Source organism: Hemibagrus wyckioides, linkage group LG29 (genome assembly GCF_019097595.1).
Source record: "Hemibagrus wyckioides isolate EC202008001 linkage group LG29, SWU_Hwy_1.0, whole genome shotgun sequence".
NCBI classification, from domain to species: domain Eukaryota; kingdom Metazoa; phylum Chordata; class Actinopteri; order Siluriformes; family Bagridae; genus Hemibagrus; species Hemibagrus wyckioides.
Genome location: NC_080738.1, coordinates 2,269,837 through 2,289,836, shown reverse-complemented (window position 1 = coordinate 2,289,836; position 20,000 = coordinate 2,269,837). Strand labels below are relative to the sequence as shown.

The 20,000-nt window shown below is 41.9% G+C and overlaps 1 protein-coding gene across 3 annotated transcripts in view; it reads left to right on the top strand.

Annotated features, from left to right (window-relative positions):
* Window positions 1–20,000, top strand: part of tusc3 (tumor suppressor candidate 3) — a 100,862-nt gene that overhangs the window by 10,227 nt on the left and 70,635 nt on the right. For 2 of the 3 annotated variants that reach the window (XM_058385139.1, XM_058385138.1), the window contains exons 2-6: window positions 189–358; window positions 1,080–1,197; window positions 1,612–1,752; window positions 4,166–4,306; window positions 6,125–6,214. In XM_058385139.1, coding sequence (XP_058241122.1) covers window positions 189–358; window positions 1,080–1,197; window positions 1,612–1,752; window positions 4,166–4,306; window positions 6,125–6,214 — 660 coding nt within the window. Of the gene's footprint in view, window positions 1–188; window positions 359–1,079; window positions 1,198–1,611; window positions 1,753–4,165; window positions 4,307–6,124; window positions 6,215–13,000; window positions 14,403–20,000 lie in introns of those variants that run through there. The other variant, XM_058385137.1, reaches the window with a different exon arrangement.

The following is a 20,000-nucleotide window of genomic DNA, read 5'->3' as shown; positions in this document are numbered from 1 at the left end:
AAGTTATCTACCAGTATGCACTGAGTCATTTCATGAGTCAGATCTTAAATTGACTCTGAATCTGTTCACTACAACTTATCTCTTAGAATACACTGAATCATTTCACGAGTCAGCTCAGCAAATGACTCTGAATCTCTTTATTACAACCTATCTTTAAGTATTAACTGAATTTGTGTGTGTGTTTGTAGAACATGCTGGTGGAGAAGGTGGAGCAGATGATGGAGTGGAGTTCTCGTCGCTCGGTGATCAGGATGAACGGAGAAAAGTTTCGCCGATTTGTTAAATCGCCACCGAGGAACTACTCCGTCATCGTCATGTTCACGGCTCTACAGCCTCAGAGACAGTGTTCTGTCTGCAGGTACACACACACACACAGATACAATGTGCTAGTGTGTGTTTTTGTGTGTTTATTACAGAGAAAGTCATGATGTTGGTATATCTGTGTGTTAATGTGATCAGTATGATGGTGTGTGTGTGTGTGTGTGCATGTGTGTGTTGGTGTGTATGAGCAGGACTGATGACACTGATATAAAGTTACATGTGTTTTTTATGAATATTAAAGTCATTCCTAAAAGAGACAGAATAAACCCTGAGGGAAACAAATGAAGAGAAAGAAACAACAGAAAAGAAAGCAGGATGAAAAGCTGGAGCATGACACGGATGAGTGCAGGACAGGACAGGACAGGACAGGGAAGGAACGGAATGGAACGGAAAGAAGGATGAAAAAGAAAAGAAGGAAAAAGAAGTGGGAATGTTGTTATTACCGTGTTGGGCTTTTATTGCTGTGTTATTAATCTCCTGCAGCAGAGAGCAAGCTGACAGAAATACTGTGTGTGTGTGTGTGTTTTTGTGTGTGTGTGTGTTAGAGAGAGAACACATCAGAGCATCAGAACATCAAACACGCGTGGGGAAATAAAAGCTTTCAGTTTGTTTATTAGTATGTTGCTGTTGATGCTGTCAGAGTAATGAGCAGAAGGATGTCAGACTTCTCCTTCACGGATGGACAGATAATTAGAGGTTTCTGCTCTCTTTCTCTCTCTCTCTCTCTCTCTCTCTCTCTCTCTCTCTCTCTCTTACAGACAGGCGAATGAGGAGTATCAGGTGTTGGCGAACTCGTGGCGTTACTCTTCTGCCTTCTCCAACAGACTGTTCTTTACTGTAGTCGACTATGACGAAGGTGCCGATGTCTTTCAGCAGGTAAACACAGCTGTATACACACCTGGATCAGTTTCCTGGTGCAGTAGTATTACAGTGTTACATTTGTGGACATCAAACATCCTGGTTTTTTACCTAGCCATGGCTTCTTTTATTGCTCTTCTCTTCTCTTCTCTTCTCTTCTCTTCTCTTCTCTTCTCTTCTCTTCTCTTCTCTTCTCTTCTCTTCTCTCCTCCTGTCCTCTCCTTTTCTCCTCTCCTTTTCTCCTCTCCTCCTGTCCTCTCCTTTTCTCCTCTCCTCTCCTCTCTCTGATGTTTGTTTCTCTCTTACATTTTTTAAAGTTGTGTGTAAATTAAATTGTAAGTTTGACAATATTATTAAACAAATGTCTTTTCTCTCTATTTTTACCTTACCTTGACACTCTGTCTCTCTGTCTCTCGTTCTCTCTCTGTGTAGTTGAATATGAACTCCGCTCCGACCTTCATGCACTTTCCAGCTAAAGGGAAGCCAAAGCGAGCCGACACGTTCGACCTGCAGAGGATCGGCTTCGCTTCCGAGCAGCTGGCAAAGTGGATCCATGACCGTACTGATGTTCAGGTAACACACACACACGCACACACACACAAATACTGCAGTCTGAACATCACATGGATTTGAAGTAGTAAAAGGGAGATTACTGACCAGCAAAATACACAAAATAGCTGCAATTAAACGTATAGCTATAAGCAGCGATTATAGGGGCCAAACACTTTCACCCCTTAGCCACAGAGGAAAGCAAGAAATCATTGGAACCAACAGCACTCATTACCATGCATACAGACTGGTTTGGAAAACCCAGCATCTCAAAAATCAGTGAAACAGGTTTCGTCTGTGCTGTGATGATGCTCTGATCCAAACTCAGTGATGATTGGATAAATCATCAGAAAAATTGTAGTAGTAAATATGAAGTAAATCCATTATTCTGGAAATAAAATAAAGTAACATTCATGCAGTACTAGTGTGTCTATTTTGTCCTGAAAAGAGTGCTTTAGGACCTGTCCATGGTGCTGAAAATAGAAGATGGCTGCTGTAGGAATTGGCTGGGGTGCTGAAATTGAAGACGGCTGCTGTAAGACCTATCCATGGTGCTGAAAACTAAAGAGGGCCACTTTAAAAACCTGTCCATGGTGCTGAAATTGAAGATGGCCGCTGTAGGATCTGTCTGTGGTGCTGAAAACTAAAGACTGCTTCTGTAGGACCAGTCCATGGTGCCGAAATCCCAGACTCCCATAGGACCTGTCCATGGTGCCAAAAATTGAAGATGGCTGCTGTAGGACTTGTCTGTGGTGCTGAAAATTGAAGACGAACTTTGCAGGACTAGTTCATGGTGCTGAAAATTGAAGATGACTGTAGAAGGACCTATCCATGGTGCTGAAAATTTAAGATGGCCACTGTGTGATCTGTCCATGGTGTTGAAAACGAACGCTCCCAGTTTGGGTGGCTTTCCACGGCGCTGAAATCGCGGCAGCCTGTGGTAGCTGTCCTTGGTGCTGAAAATGAAGACATTTGTTGTAGTATCCTTCCATGGTTCTTGAAAGGGACACGGCCACTGTAGTAGTAGTAATCATAATAGATTCAATAGGCCTTTTGCATTAAAATACTTAAATAAAAATTAATAAAAGGTAATTGAATAAAAAATAGTAGATGAGAACATGTGTAGAAACGGCAAAAGAGAAAATTAAAAAATATTATAATAATTTAGAGCCCCTACATGATGAAATCATATGAGATCATATAAAACAGGAGTAATAAATGTAATAAAGGAAGAACTGAACATGAGTGGAAGAGAGAGAGCAAATATGTTTATTTACGGTGTTATTTTTGATATTCTGGTATTATTAAAGCTGTCTAAATGTAAACAAAAGGAACACAAGAGCCATCTTTCTCATTTCTGCTTCCTCTTCATAACCGAAGTTCTGTCACAGAATTGGTGTGAAGTTCATTCTTGTCTCCCCCCTTTAAAAATTTTTTAGATCAGATTCTGCATGAATTTGTTTGTGTGTGTGTGTGTTTATTTGCTAATTATTATATTTGTTGTAATTGCTCATGCTGATGTCATTAAGATGGTTAATCTTGATTTAATTAGTTTAATAAAATAGTTTTAAAATACTTCATGGAAGCAGCGTTTCCTCACTTCCTCTGCGTGAGTTGACATCAGCTCCAGAAAGTTAACTGAGTAGAACTGAGTAGCTGTGATTATGGAGTCGTTTTCCTTCACAGCAGGGTTTTATTTATTATTTTATTTTAGTGATGTTTTATAAATGTGCAGTGTTGGATTTTAGAATTCATCAACACAACAACCACACAGACTTTCTAAAGCTATTTTTTAAAACAAACACACACATTCTCAAGGATAAAACACCAGAACATAGGAAACAGGCAAGCTGCAGGCTGGACAGTGAAGTAGCCCTGCCTCCTTCTGGTGATTGGTTAAAAGTTTCTTTCTCTATGTTGTGGTTCTCTTATGTCCAGCTACACGACAGTCAGCCGTTGTTATTATCGCCCCGTGTGTTTTTGTGGGAAATTGCCCTCAGTGCTCTGGTCATGTCAGGACACGCGTGATCTTTATCTCTGTAATCAGATGCGGTCTCTGTGCTCAATGTGGAAAAACTGCATCTGGATTTACTGTTTTAAACTTAATGAAGCCTTTAGCCACTGTGTGTGTGTGTTGAAGTGAAGACCCTGACAGTTAACAGAAAGTAAAGTGTTAGATAAAGACGGTGGTTTGATCTGAGGTGGTTTAGTGTAAAGTGTGTTGTGTTTTATAAAAAGAAAAGAATCAGTGAACTTGAATAGGTTAGAGCTTAGAGAATGATTTATAAAAATAAAAATGTTTCCTGTAGAAGATCAGCTCTGAGCATCAGCTCCAGCTGAGTGTTAAAGCTGTTGTCACTGAGCACTGCAGACTCTGTGCTCTGTGTAACGCAGCAGCGGCGGTTCTTTACACACGTTCCTCGCTGTTTTCCCGCAGATCCGCGTGTTCCGGCCGCCGAACTACTCAGGCACTATCGCTCTGGCTCTGCTGGTGTCTCTGGTTGGAGGTCTTCTCTATCTGCGCAGGAACAACCTGGAGTTTATCTACAACAAAACGGGCTGGGCCATGGCTGCGCTGGTAAAGTCTGAAACTTTCTTCTCTACAGGAAGTACACTCAACACCTTCTAATATTGATTATTTCATCTCTGTTTGTTTTAGGATTATTTCTGTAAGAAGTCTTTTATTCCTTTCACTCCACAAAAGAAATTCCTATGTGTGTCATGCGTTTTATTCCTTTCTAGTTACATTGTATTGCCAAAAGTATTGGGACACCCCTCCAGATCATTGAGTTCAGGTGTTGTTTTTCAGGGGTTGGACTCGACCCCTTAGTTCCAGTGAAAGGAACTCTTAATGCTTCAGCTTCATACCAAGACATTTTGGACAATTTCATGCTCTTTGTGGGAACAGTTTGGGGATGACCCCTTCCTGTTCCAACATGACTGCACACCAGTGACCAAAGCAAGGTTCATGAAGACATGGATGAGTGAGTTTGGTGTGGAGGAACTTGACTGGCCTACACAGAGTCCTGACCTCAACCCCATAGAACACCTTTGGGATGAATTAGAGCGGAGACTGTGAGCCAGACCTTCTCGTCCAACATCAGTGCCTGACCTCACAAATGCGCTTCTAGAGGAATGGTCAAAAATTCCCATAAACACACTCCTAAACCTTGTGGAAAGAGTTGAAGCTGTTATAGCTGCAAAGGGCGGGAAAATTTCATATTACATTCATGTGCAGGTAAAGGCAGACGTCCCAAAACCTTTGGCCTGGCTCACAGTCTCCGCTCTAAACTGCAAACATTTCTCTAAAATTTATAGAAGAAATATTAAAAAATGTTAAACACTTTGCCGCTTGACCTCTCGAGCTCGGGAATGTTTCAGAGAGAGATGACTTCTGGAATTCTGAGCACTTTTCACGATCCCGTGATTAGACTCTGGAAGGCTGTTAATTGGAGTTAGCGTTAGCTTGAAAGGTCAAATTCCGCTTCAGCGAGGCGGCGTGTAGAGATTTCACAGCAACCAGAAACAGACAAAAGGTCTGTCTGACGCGGTGGCGTGCGTTTTTAAGTAATCATTAAAGATGTCGGAATCGAGCGGGAAGTTTTCCTTAGAGGAAGTTAATCAATGTCCTTAAAAGCTGCGGCGCTACATTTCAGCGGCGCAACCAGGCCGTATCGAGCCGAGCGCCGGAACGCAGAACGAATTAAGGATACAGGAGCGTGCGCCGATCTTAATGCAGCCTACGATGTCGTAACAAACGACGCTGTAGCCTTACGCTATCGATATTTATTTCAGGGGAAAGAAAAAAGAAAAAGCAGGAGCTCGACCTTCTGCACCGCATCGGCTGAAGTTTGTTATCGGGCGTATCGATTCCAAGACAAGGCTTGGCTATGGATTCTACTGCCTGAGAGGATCACATCGATCCCTCTCTCTCTCTCTCTCCTCCTTTCTCACACCATCACCATCCCTGTCTCCAGCTGAGTCGAAAAGTCTGAGTCAACTTCCAGATGCTGTTCATTAAAAAATAATGCCTTTACATCAAACCGTGTTTCTCCGGCGAGGTTGCAGGATCCGAGCGATGAAGAACGCGGGTTCACGAGTTGCATCAGGATGAACGCTGGAGCTTCTGAATAAAACATGGTGCTTCCTGACACTGGAGACTCCTTCCTTATATAACTCTATACAACACTATACATTACCTGACACCCCGATACGTCACTTATATTCATTTATACAGATGTTTAGGTATAAAAGCAGCTGTTTTACACATGACTCCTGTTTCTGAAAAGATGTTAAAGATGTAAATTCCAGTCTCTCCATGTTGAGTATTTGGGTTTTTTTTTTTTTTAGCTTTAAACATATTTCTTATATTTTTCTCTCATTTCTTTTCCTCTAGTGTGTGGTGTTTGCTATGACCTCTGGCCAGATGTGGAATCACATCCGAGGTCCACCGTATGCCCACAAAAACCCCCAGAATGGCCAAGTGGTGAGTTTCATACTTCTATTTTACCCCCTCTCCTCTCTCTCTCTCTCTCTCTCTGCCCCCCCCTCTCTCTGTCTCTCTCTGTCTCTCCCTCTCTGCCCCCCCTCTCTGTCTCTATCTCTTTCTCTTTCTTTGTCTCTCCTTCTCTCTCTGCCCCCCCTCCTTCTCTTTCTTTCTTTGTCTCTCTCTCTCTCTCTGTTTAATCTGTCAGACATTCAGTGGAGCTTCAACACAAACATTAGCTGCTCTTTATATTCCACAAACACAGCTCTATCTTTTTTCAGCTCCACAAACACATTTGTTAAGCGTTTATTTGTTTAGCATTTAAGTAGCAGGAGAAGATTTGGATCACAATCTGAATCAGAACTTACAGTCCAAAAGCAAAGGGCAGATTTTTTTTTAATTAAGAAAACAAATCTCTGACAGGATTTGAGAAGAACTTTCTCTGACATGAGACTCTGGATTAATGAATGGATGAAGGAATGCTGCAGACATCTGAGGAGCATTGCATTTCTCAGTGTATATGAGGAGCTTCAGGTGGATCTGAATGAATAAGAGAAAGTATCTGAGGAACTTGGGCTGGAACTAAAGCTCTCTTGAGGAGATCCAGATGGATCTGAATAAATACTCCAACAGAACTGAGGAACTCTGGATGATTCGGAAGATCTCACAGTGTATATAAATGATTATCAGAATGGATCTGCGGTAGTGGGGATGGAGTTTCAGATCTTTGGATGGATCTGAGGATCTGCAAATGGAACTGGGGGATTTGGTCTGAATTTGAAGATGGATTCAGTGAACATTTGGATGAATTTGAACAGATCTGAAGAATGGATGCAAGGGCGGATCTGAATAAATGCCTGACTGGGTTCTGGATCTGAAGCTCTTTAACAAAGGATCTGAGAACATTTAGACAGATCTTGGGAATGAAGTCTGGATTCAGGTGAATTTGAATAAAGATCTGAAGAACACGGGGAGGAACCCTGGACTTGTTCTGAAAAAGCCCAGGTGTAAAGTAGAAGGCTAGATTTGGAGGTAGAAGATCAGGTGTTGGTCATGTGGTGTTTCTGTAGAGGTGAGGCGAGAAGCCTGCAGCTCTGGAGAACTTTTCAGCGCTGCTGCTCGTAAAAACCCAACAGAAAATAAACTTTTATTTCAAGCAAAACTGCCAGCGCATACAATCGTGTAAATATTGAACAACACTTTAAACGTTTGTCAGCAGTGGCAAAGTTTAACAACACACACACACACACAATAACTCCGTTCTCATTTCTTTGTCCTTGTCCCAGAGGAGTTTGTGTGTCGGCGGTCCGGTCAATAAAACAATTGAATCCGAGTCTTTTAATTAATACGCTATAAATAAGGGGATAAAAAGCTTCCAGAGCATAATCCTCCTTCTAGTGCCGAGTTCCTCTTTTACAGAAACTCCCCCCGGAATGCCGCTGACTTTTATTGTCCGTAATTTAGGAGCGGCATCGGAATTCACGCCGGCATCGGAAATTAAAGTGTAGCTACAAAGTTGTAGAGCACAGATTAAATTAGAGCTGCGTTAAAACCTTACGGGAGCTTGTAGCACAGCGGGATTTTCATCCGGATCAATAACCGACTCCCAGCCACGCCTTTTTCACTTCCTGAGAAATTCCTCCTCATTAATGGAATATTTGCGTTAGTCGTGTTTAAATTGCATTTTCCTAAAATGTGTTGCTGTGCTAGCAAATAAAATGAAGAAAAATAACAGGTTTCTGAATACAAACACAAAGCTTGAGGTTCACGATGTTCTGGATCAGTAGGATCAGCAGGATGTTCAGGATGAGCAGGATGTTCGGGATGTTTGGAATGAGCAGGATGTTCAGGATGAGCAGGATGTTCAGGATGGTCGGGATGAGCCGGATATTCTGGATGTTCAGGATGAGCAGGATGTTCGGGATGAGCAGGATGTTCGGAATGAGCAGGATGTTCAGGATGAGCAGGATGTTCGGGATGAGCGGGATGTTCAGGATGTTCGGAATGAGCAGAATATTCAGGATGAGCAGGATGAGCAGGATGTTCGGGATGAGCAGGATGTTCGGAATGAGCAGGATGTTGAGGATGTTCGGGATGAGCAGGATGTTCGGGATGAGCCGGATATTCTGGATGTTCAGGATGTTCGGGATGAGCAGGATGTTCAGGATGTTCGGCATGAGCAGGATGTTCGGAATGAGCAGGATGTTCAGGATGAGCAGGATGTTGAGGATGTTTGGGATGAGCATTATGTTCGGGATGAGCAGGATGTTCGGGATGAGTGGGATGAGCAGGATGTTCGGGATGAGCAGGATGTTCGGGATGAGCGGGATGTTCGGGATGAGTGGGATGAGCAGGATGTTCGGGATGAGCAGGATGTTCGGAATGAGCAGGATGTTCAGGATGTTGAGGATGTTTGGGATGAGCAGGATGTTCGGGATGTTCAGGATGAGCAGGATGTTCGGGATGTTCGGGATGAGCAGGATGTTCGGGATGAGCAGGATGTTCAGGATGAGCAGGATGTTCGGGATGAGCAGGATGTTCGGGATGTTCGGGATGAGCAGGATGTTCGGGATGAGCAGGATGTTCAGGATGTTCAGGATGAGCAGGATGTTCGGGATGAGCGGGATGTTCAGGATGTTCGGGAAGAGCGGGATGAGCAGGATGTTCAGGATGAGCAGGATGTTCGGGATGAGCGGGATGTTCGGGATGTTCGGGTTGAGCAGGATGTTCGGGATGTTCGGGATGTTCAGGATGTTCGGGATGAGCAGGATGTTCGGGATGTTCGGGATGAGCGGGATGAGCAGGATGTTCAGGATGTTCGGGATGAGCGGGATGTTCGGGATGAGCGGGATGAGCAGGATGTTCAGGATGTTCGGGATGAGCGGGATGTTCAGGATGTTCAGGATGTTCGGGATGAGCAGGATGTTCAGGAGGTTCAAGGTGGAACTTCTTAACCTTTCCTGAAGCTTCAGAGCTTTGGTGTGTTCGCTGAGGTCAGAGCGTTTGTCTTCTCTACTGACTGGTCAGATGTTAGACTTCTTCTGTTAGATGGTCATTCATTAGAATTCTCTCAGGTTCTTCTCCTCAGGAGAGTCAGACACTGTGTGGAGTTCTCTTCTCCAATTATATAAACTCACTTATTCTTTCAAATCCTCCACAACTCAGACATTTGTCCCAACATTGTTCCTTCATCACAGAGCGGGTTATAAAACTAGCAATGCTAATAATGAATTCTACTTCCTGTATCATAGGAGCTAGAAGGGAGGCGGCAGTGGCGCCGATCCCAAGGAGATCCTTTTAGTCCAGCTGAAAGCTTTTTTTTAAACTTTCTGCAGAGTTTAGGGAGGCAGTGTCTGGTCCTCGTCCCGTCTGCCGTATAAATAAAGTTTTCTACATGAATTCTAGGTTAGCTCTCTCTGGGTCTCGGGGCGATTCCCTGACTTGTAATTGCTGCTCAGGTGAAAGTGTTTTTTCTTTCCCGTGTGTGTGTGTGTGTGTGTGTGTGTGTGTGTGTGTGTGTGTGTGTAGTTTAGTGTTGATGTGGCGCCGGGGAACATGGGGCCATCTGCTCCTGAAAAAAACACCCCAGTGTAGATCCGCCTCACACTTCATCAGCACCTACACCACTCTGCTGTGTGTGTGTGTGTGTGTGTGTGTGTGTCAAAATAATGACAATTATATCTTATACAGAAATACAAAAAGGAAATAAATGAGGAAATAGAAAAATCACAGATATCACACACTATGTCTGTGGTGAACAGAAACGCTCAACACTAACACACACTAACACACACACCTCAACACACACACACTAACACACACCTCAACACACACTAACACACACACCTCAACACACACACTAACACACACACCTCAACACACACTAACACACACACCTCAACACACACACACTAACACACACACCTCAACACACACACTAACACACACACCTCAACACACACACACTAACACACACACGAACACACTAACACACACCTCAACACCAACACACTCACTTTGACACACATACACACCTCAACACAAACAAAGTGACAACAGCAGAGGAGGCAAAGAGCAGAGCAGTCGCCATGGTAACACTATAACCACAGCGTTGCCATAGAAACCTCATCTATCGTCTAATTTCAGATTTTGTTTCAGCGCTAATCAGCAGTTAAGTGCCTGTGTGAAACGAGCTAGCTAATTTCCCAGCGTATGCTAAATCTATCTCATTGACTCTTCCTTGCTGACTCTACCTCACTGACTCCACCTCAGTGACTACATCAATGACTCTACCTAGCTGATTCTACCTCACTGACTCCACCTCAGTGACTACATCAATGACTCTACCTAGCTGATTCTACCTCACTGACTCCACCTCAGTGACTACATCAATGACTCTACCTAGCTGATTCTACCTCACTGACTCTACCTCAGTGACTACATCATTGACTCTTCTTCACTAACTCTACCTTGATGACCCTATCTCAGTGACTCTACCTCACTGAGTACCTTGATGACTCTACCTCGCCGACTCTACCTCACTGACTCTACACGCTGTACCTCACTGACTATACATTTACTTACTTTCTCACTGACTCTACCTCACTGACTCTACAATTAATCTACACTCACTGACTCTACACTCGCAGACTCTACACTCACTCTACCTCACTGATTCTACACTCACTTTACCTTACTGACTCTACACTCACTCTGCTTCACTCACGCTACCTCATTGACTATACACTCACTGACTCAACCTCACTGACTATACACTGATTGTACACTCACGCTACACTCACTGACTCTACACTCACTCTACCTCGTTGACTCTGTATTCTGTCGATAACGAAGATCAGTCCTTCTATTTTTTTCCTGGCATGTTGTTTCAAGTTCATTTAGCAGCTTCTGCATTCCACAACATGGAGCTCTTATGAATATTCAGGAGCCGAGGCAGAGAGAGGCAGAAAGTTGTTCCACAACCATTTATTAACAACAGTTCATCAAGGCATGAGGTTCAGTTGCCTGAAAGGGAAAAAAGCAGAGAGATTTTAAACCCCGCAAAGTTTTCTAAAATGACTTAAAATTCTAGGAGGCGAATATCGCGCGCATTCCCACCGCCGCCGCCATTAATCATAAGAGCTTAATAACTCCAATCTTTAACTTCTCCACAGGGGAACTCCGCTTTAGAAGTAGAATAAATGCAGAAAAAAGCCACGTCTGGCGCACATCTCTAACCCACTCGTCTTCCTCAGAGAGCGAAGCGGAGCGAGGGCTCGTCTCATCCATTAAATCTGAAACTGTCGAAAGGAGAAAAAAAACAACACAAACGAGCGCCGCGCTCCATGGAATGACAATTAAGACGAAGCCGCGAAGGCTAATGCAGTAGAAATCATTAAAAAGGTCCGTCGTGTCTCTTCTGTTGTTTGTGAACAATCGGAGATTGATTTGCCGGTGCGCTCGGGTTGCCATTTCCCGATTTCCTCCCCTCCCCGAGTCTCGCACCTCTCGCACGCTGAATTCACGGAGCAGGACGCCGTTATGAATTATTCAGCCATCAGCATCGATCTCTGCGTCATAAACAAAGCGCTAACGACGCCGCCGATCCCCGAGCTCAGACGCTCGTCTCCGTCTCGTATCTGTGCCTCGTCCCGGGGCCCAGAGACAAACCTTTTACGGATAAAGTGCTCCGCTTTAGAAGGGAAGTTGAAAGAAGTGCTGACTGAAGCGAAAGTTCCAAAACTTTCACTTTCTCACTTAAAGGTGTGTCAAAAAAGGAATTTTGTTCCTTTAAACCTGGACAGTTTTCATCCCATCTCCTTGGGAATTTTCTCACCTTCCCTGCTTGTTCCTCATCTCCTGGATCCACTTCAGTCCTGCAGGAATAACACGGAGCGTGTGCTGCGGCTGCGGGAAAGCAATCAACCACAGGAAGCTGAGTTACTGCTGCTGTTCCTCCATCACTGTTTTATTCCTCTCTCAGCACACATTCAGAACAATTCCTTTTATTTTTACATTTATTATACCACAGATCATACAGCCTCTCTTTAAAAAAAAATAACAAACAAACAAAAAGCCTAGAACCTGGAGACTCCTTCTGTAACACGTCTCTCATGACAGAAAAGTTCACCAGGTTTGTTTGTTTGTTTGTTTAATTAAGACTATTATCAGCGCCACATATCATAGCAACCGCAAGAGATTATTTTATACTTTTATAAACTGAAAGCTACAGCTATCTATCCATTATATTTATTTATTTATTTATTCATTCATTATTTATCTATCTCTGTCTATCTATCTCTAACTATTTATTTATTTATTTGTCTACTTATTTATTCATTCATTTATTTTGATTCATCTATCTATCTGGAATCCTTGAGTAAGTCCAGTCTGATTTGGATCTGAATTTTTCCTGACAGTGATTTGTCACAGAAACAAAAATCTCATTTTGATTTAATCCCAAAGAAATTGATCTTATGGAGATAATGGCTAATGTAGCAGTGTGAGTGAAGCTAAACTAATTTGTCATGCTTCTGTTGCGTGTGCGAACACGATAATACATCAATAATAACTGAGTAATAACTCAGTAATAAACTGCTAATAACTCAGTAGTAAATCAATAATAACTCAGTAATATCTCAGTAATAACTTGATAATAACTTATAAGTTATAACTTATTATCAATTTATTACTGAGTTATTACCGCATTATTACAACCCCCCATCTGGCCCTCACACACCTGGACAATAAAGACACTTACCTACAAATGCTGTTCATTGATTTCAGTTCAGCATTCAACCCGATCATTCCTCAGCCCCTGATGGAGAAGCTGAGTCTACTGGGCCTGAACACCTCTCTCTGCAACTGGATCCTGGATTTCCTGACTGGGAGACCTCAGTCAGTCCGGATCGGGAACAGCATCTCCAGCACTACCACACTGAGCACTGGAGCTCCTCAGGGCTGTGTGCTCAGTCCACTGCTGGTCACTCTGCTGACTCACGACTGTGCAGCAATGCACAGCTCCAACCACATCATCAAGTTTGCCGATGACACGACCGTGGTGGGTCTCATCATTAAGAACGAGTCAGCATATAGAGAGGAGGTGCTACAACTAGCAGCCTGGTATAAAGTCAATAACCTGTCTCTGAACGTTGACAAGACTAAAGAGATGGTTGTTGACTTCAGGAGAGCACAGAGTGACCATTCTCCACTGTACATCGATGGGTCCATCATGGAGATCGTCAAGAGCACCAAATTCCTTGGTGTTCACCTGGCGGAGGACCTCACCTGGTCACTCAACACCAGCTCCATCACCAGGAAAGCCCAGCAGCGTCTCTACTTCCTGCGAAGGCTGAGGAAGGCTCATCTTCCACCTCCCATCCTGACCACCTTCTACAGAGGGACCATGGAGAGCATCCTGAGCAGCTGCATCACTGCCTGGTTTGGGAACTGCACCGTCTCAGATCACAAGACCCTTCAGTGGATAGTCAGGACAGCTGAGAAGATCATCGGAGTCTCTCTCCCCTCTCTCACAGACATTTATACCGCACGCTGCATCCGCAAAGCTAACAGCATTGTGGATGATCCCACACACCCCTCACACACACTCTTACACACCCCACACACCCCTCACACACACCCTTACACACCCCTCACACACACCCTTACACACCCCACACACCCCTCACACACACTCTTCACCCTTCTGCCATCCGGTAAGAGGTACCGAAGTATTCGGACCTGCACAACCAGACAGTTTCTTCCTCAGGCAATCAGGCATTTCAACAGAGAACTGAGCTGAGCTGGACACACACACACGTACAACCAAGATCTGATCTCAGAGGAGAACTGAACTGTGCTGGACACGGACACACACATACATAACACACACACACAAAAAAAAAAACTGAACTGTGCTGGACATAGTCAAACACACGCACACACACACACACTAAATTGTCCTGTTTGCACACGTCACTTTACATTTATATATATTTATATTAATCCTGTTTACACGTGTCACTTTAATATCTACACTCACTGTATACACTGTTCTTTGCATATTGCCTTGTTCATTGCACAAAGTCGGCCTATATGTTGTTTGTCTGCACTGGCATGTGTTGTCTTGTCCTGTCTTGTCTTCCTGTGCACTTCTGTTGTATGTCTACTTAAAGACTGCACCTTACGTATAGTTAAATTTTTTAGTTTTATTTAAATTTTTAAATTGTAGTTTAATTTTTTTAACTCTGTCATTGCTCTGTGTTTGTCTGCATCTCTGTACTTTGTCTGTGTTCTGTGTAGCACCTCTGGTCCAGGAGGAACGTTGTTTCACTTCACTGTGTACTGCAGCTGCTATATATGGTTGAAGTGACAGCTTCTTTGACTTTGAGGTATTATCAAGTTATTAGTGAGATATTATCGATTTATTACTGAGTTATTATTGAGATATAAATCAGTAATAAATCGATAATTACTCAGTAATAACTGGATAATGACTCAGTAATAAATCAGTGATAACTCAGTAATGAATTGATGATAACTCGATAATAACTCAGTAATAACTTAGTAATGAGTTGAAAATAACTCACTAATAACTCGATAATATCTCAGTAAAAACAGTAATAACTCGAAAATAACTTATTATAAATTATCGATTTATTAGAGTTATTATTGATTTAATACTCAATTATCAAGTTATTACTGAGTTATCAATTTATTACTGAGATATTATGGCGTTATTATCGAGTTATTACTGAGTTATTATCAAGTTATAAATCAGTAATAAATCGATAATTACTCAGTAAAAACTCGATAATTCAGTTATAAATCAGTAACAAGTCAGTAATAAATAGATAATAAGTTGATAACTTGATAACTCAGTAATATCTGTTATGTTGATAACTCAGTAATAAATTGATAATAACGCAGTAATAAATCAGTAATAAATTGATAACTCAGTAATAAATTGATAATAACTCAGTAATAACTTGGTAATAACTCAATAATAAATCAGTAACAACTCAGTAATAACTCAGCAATAAATTGATAACTCAGTAATAAATCAATAATAAGTCTATTAGCAATAATATGATGTGATAAATGGACTGGAATTATTTATCATGCATTCAAACTGGGGGTGCCAATATTTTTATTTTTGATTGATTTTATTGATTGACTGATTGATTTTTCAGAATGACTCAATAATTACTCAGTAATAAATCGATAATAAGTTGATAATAACTTAACTCAGTAGTAACTTGATAATAACTCAGTAATGAGTTGATAACTCAGTAATAACTCAGTAATCAATAATAACTCAGTAATAAATCAGTAATAATAACTAAGTGATAACTCAGTGATAAGTTGATAATAACTCAGTAATAACTCGATAATATCTCAGTAATAAATTAGTAACTTCTCAGAAATAACTCAGCAACAACTCAGTAATAACTCAATAATAAATCGATAATAACTCAGTAATAACTTGATAATAACTCAGTAATAACGCAGTAATAAATTGACAATAATTCAGTAATAAATTGATAAAAACTCAGTAATAAATTGATAACTCAGTAATTACTTGGTAATAACTCAGTAATAACTTGATAATAACTCAGTAATTGATAACTCAGTAATATTGATAACTCTAATAAAAAGGATAATAACTCATTAATAATTCAATAATAAGTCTATTAGCAATAATATGTGATAATGAACTGGAATTATTTATCATGCATTCAAACTGGGGGTGGCAATATTTTTATTTTTATTGATTTTATTGATTGACATTGATTTTTCAGAATAACTCAATAATTACTCAGTAATAAATCAGTAAGAAGTCAGTAATAAATCGATAATAAGTCGATAACTTGATAACTCAGTAATAACTTGATGAAAACTCAGAATTAACTCAGTAATTACTCAATAATAAGTCAATAATAACTCAGTAATAAATTGATATAAACTCAGTAAAAACGTGATAATAACTCAGTAATAAATCAGTAATAACTTGATGATAAATCCAAATAACTCAGTAATAAACCAGTAACAACTCAGTAATAAATCAATAATAACTCAGTAATAACTCAATAAGAACTCAGTAATAACTTGGTAATAATTCAGTAATAACTTGATAATAATTCAGTAATAAATTGAACTCAGTAATAGCTTGATAAAAACTCAGTAATAAATTGATAATAACACAGTAATAAAACGATAATAACTCAGCAATAACGCGATAACTCATTAATAACTTGGTAATAACTCAGTAATAACTTGATAATAACTCAGTAATAAATTGATAACTCAGTAATTGATAATAACTCTAATAAAAGGATAACAGTAATAATTCAATAATAAGTCTATTAGCAATAATATGTGATAATGAACTGGAATTATTTATCATGCATTCAAACTTGGGGTGCCAATATTTTTATTTTAATTGGTTGATTGATTTATCAGAATACTTGAGCTCTGATGTAATGGAGTAAAGGTCTTCCCTGTGATGGTGTGGAAAGTTTTCTCTCATATTAATAACTCACTCATATTTATTCCTCATGAATATTAACTATTTATACACAGAAATTATTCTTTACAGGGAGGGTGCACACACACACACACACACACACACACACACACACACTCACACACACATTCTCACTCTCACTCACACACACATTCTCACTCTCACTCACACACACACTCACACACACATTCTCACTCTCACTCACACACACACACACACACTCACACACACATTCTCACACACACATTCTCACACACTCTCACACACACACACACACACTCACAAACATTCTCACTCACACACACACACACATTCTCACACACACTCACACACACATTCTCACTCTCACTCACACACACACACTCTCACACACACACACACATTCTCACACACTCTCACACACACACACACACACACACACACTCACAAACATTCTCACTCACACACACACACACACACACACACTCACACACACATTCTCACACACACTCACACACACATTCTCACTCACACACACACACACATTCTCACACACACACACACATTCTCACACACACTCACACACATTCTCACTCACACACACACACTCTCACACACACACACACACACACACTCACACACATTCTCACACACTCTCACACACACACACACACTCACAAACATTCTCACTCACACACACACACTCACACACACATTCTCACTCACACACACACACACATTCTCACTCACACACACACACACACATTCTCACTCTCACTCACACACACACACTCTCACACACTCACACACACATTCTCACTCACACACACACACTCACACACACATTCTCACTCACACACACACACACACACACACACACATTCTCACACACATTCTCACTCACACACACACACACATTCTCACACACACTCACACACATTCTCACTCTCACTCACACACACACACTCTCACACACACACACACACTCACACACATTCTCACACACTCTCTCACACACACACACACACACACTCACAAACATTCTCACACACTCTCTCACACACACACACACACACACTCACAAACATTCTCACTCACACACACACACACACACACACTCACACACACATTCTCACTCACACACACACACATTCTCACTCACACACACTCACACACATTCTCACTCTCACTCACACACACACACACACTCACACATTCTCACTCACACACACACACATTCTCACTCACACACACACACACATTCTCACTCACACACTCACACACACATTCTCACTCACACACACTCACACACACATTCTCACTCACACACACACACATTCTCACTCACACACACTCACACACACATTCTCCACACACACACATTCTCACACACACACACACACACATTCTCACTCACACACACACACACACTCACACACACACACACACACATTCTCACTCACTCACACACACATTCTCACTCACACACTCACACACACATTCTCACTCACACACACACACACACACATTCTCACTCACACACACTCACACATTCTCACTCACACACACACACACATTCTCACTCACACACTCACACACACATTCTCACACACGCGCACACACACACACACTCACACACACACACATTCTCACTCACACACACACACACATTCTCACTCACACACACACACATTCTCACACACACACTCACACACATTCTCACTCACACACACACATTCTCACTCACACACTCACACACATTCTCACTCACACACACACACATTCTCACTCACACACACTCACACACATTCTCACTCACACACACACACATTCTCACTCACACACACACACACTCACACACACACACACACATTCTCAATCACACACACACGCACACTCACTCACACACACACACACTCACACACACATTCTCACTCACACACACACACTCACACACACATTCTCACTCACACACACACACTCACACACACATTCTCACTCACACACACACACTCACACACACATTCTCACTCACACACACACACACACTCACACACATTCTCACACACACACACACACATTCTCACTCACACACACATTCTCACTCACACACACACACACACACTCACACACACACACACACACTCACACACACATTCTCACTCTCACTCACACACACATTCTCACACACACTCACACACACATTCTCACTCTCACTCACACACACACACTCTCACACACACACACACACTCACACACATTCTCACACACTCTCACACACACACACACACACACTCACAAACATTCTCACTCACACACACACACACATTCTCACACACACTCACACACACATTCTCACTCTCACTCACACACACACACTCTCACACACACTCTCACACACTCACACACACACACACTCACACACACACTCTCACACACATTCTCACTCTCACTCACACACACACTCTCACACACACTCTCACACACTCACACACACTCACACACACATTCTCACTCACACACACACACACATTCTCACTCACACACACACATTCTCACACACACTCACACACATTCTCACTCACACACACACACTCTCACACACACACACACACACACACTCACACACATTCTCACACACTCTCACACACACACACACACTCACAAACATTCTCACTCACACACACACACTCACACACACATTCTCACTCACACACACACACACATTCTCACTCACACACACACACACACATTCTCACTCTCACTCACACACACACACTCTCACACACTCACACACACATTCTCACTCACACACACACACTCACACACACATTCTCACTCACACACACACACACACACACACATTCTCACACACATTCTCACTCACACACACACACACATTCTCACACACACTCACACACATTCTCACTCTCACTCACACACACACACTCTCACACACACACACACACTCACACACATTCTCACACACTCTCTCACACACACACACACACACACTCACAAACATTCTCACACACTCTCTCACACACACACACACACACACTCACAAACATTCTCACTCACACACACACACACACACACACTCACACACACATTCTCACTCACACACACACACATTCTCACTCACACACACTCACACACATTCTCACTCTCACTCACACACACACACACACTCACACATTCTCACTCACACACACACACATTCTCACTCACACACACACACACATTCTCACTCACACACTCACACACACATTCTCACTCACA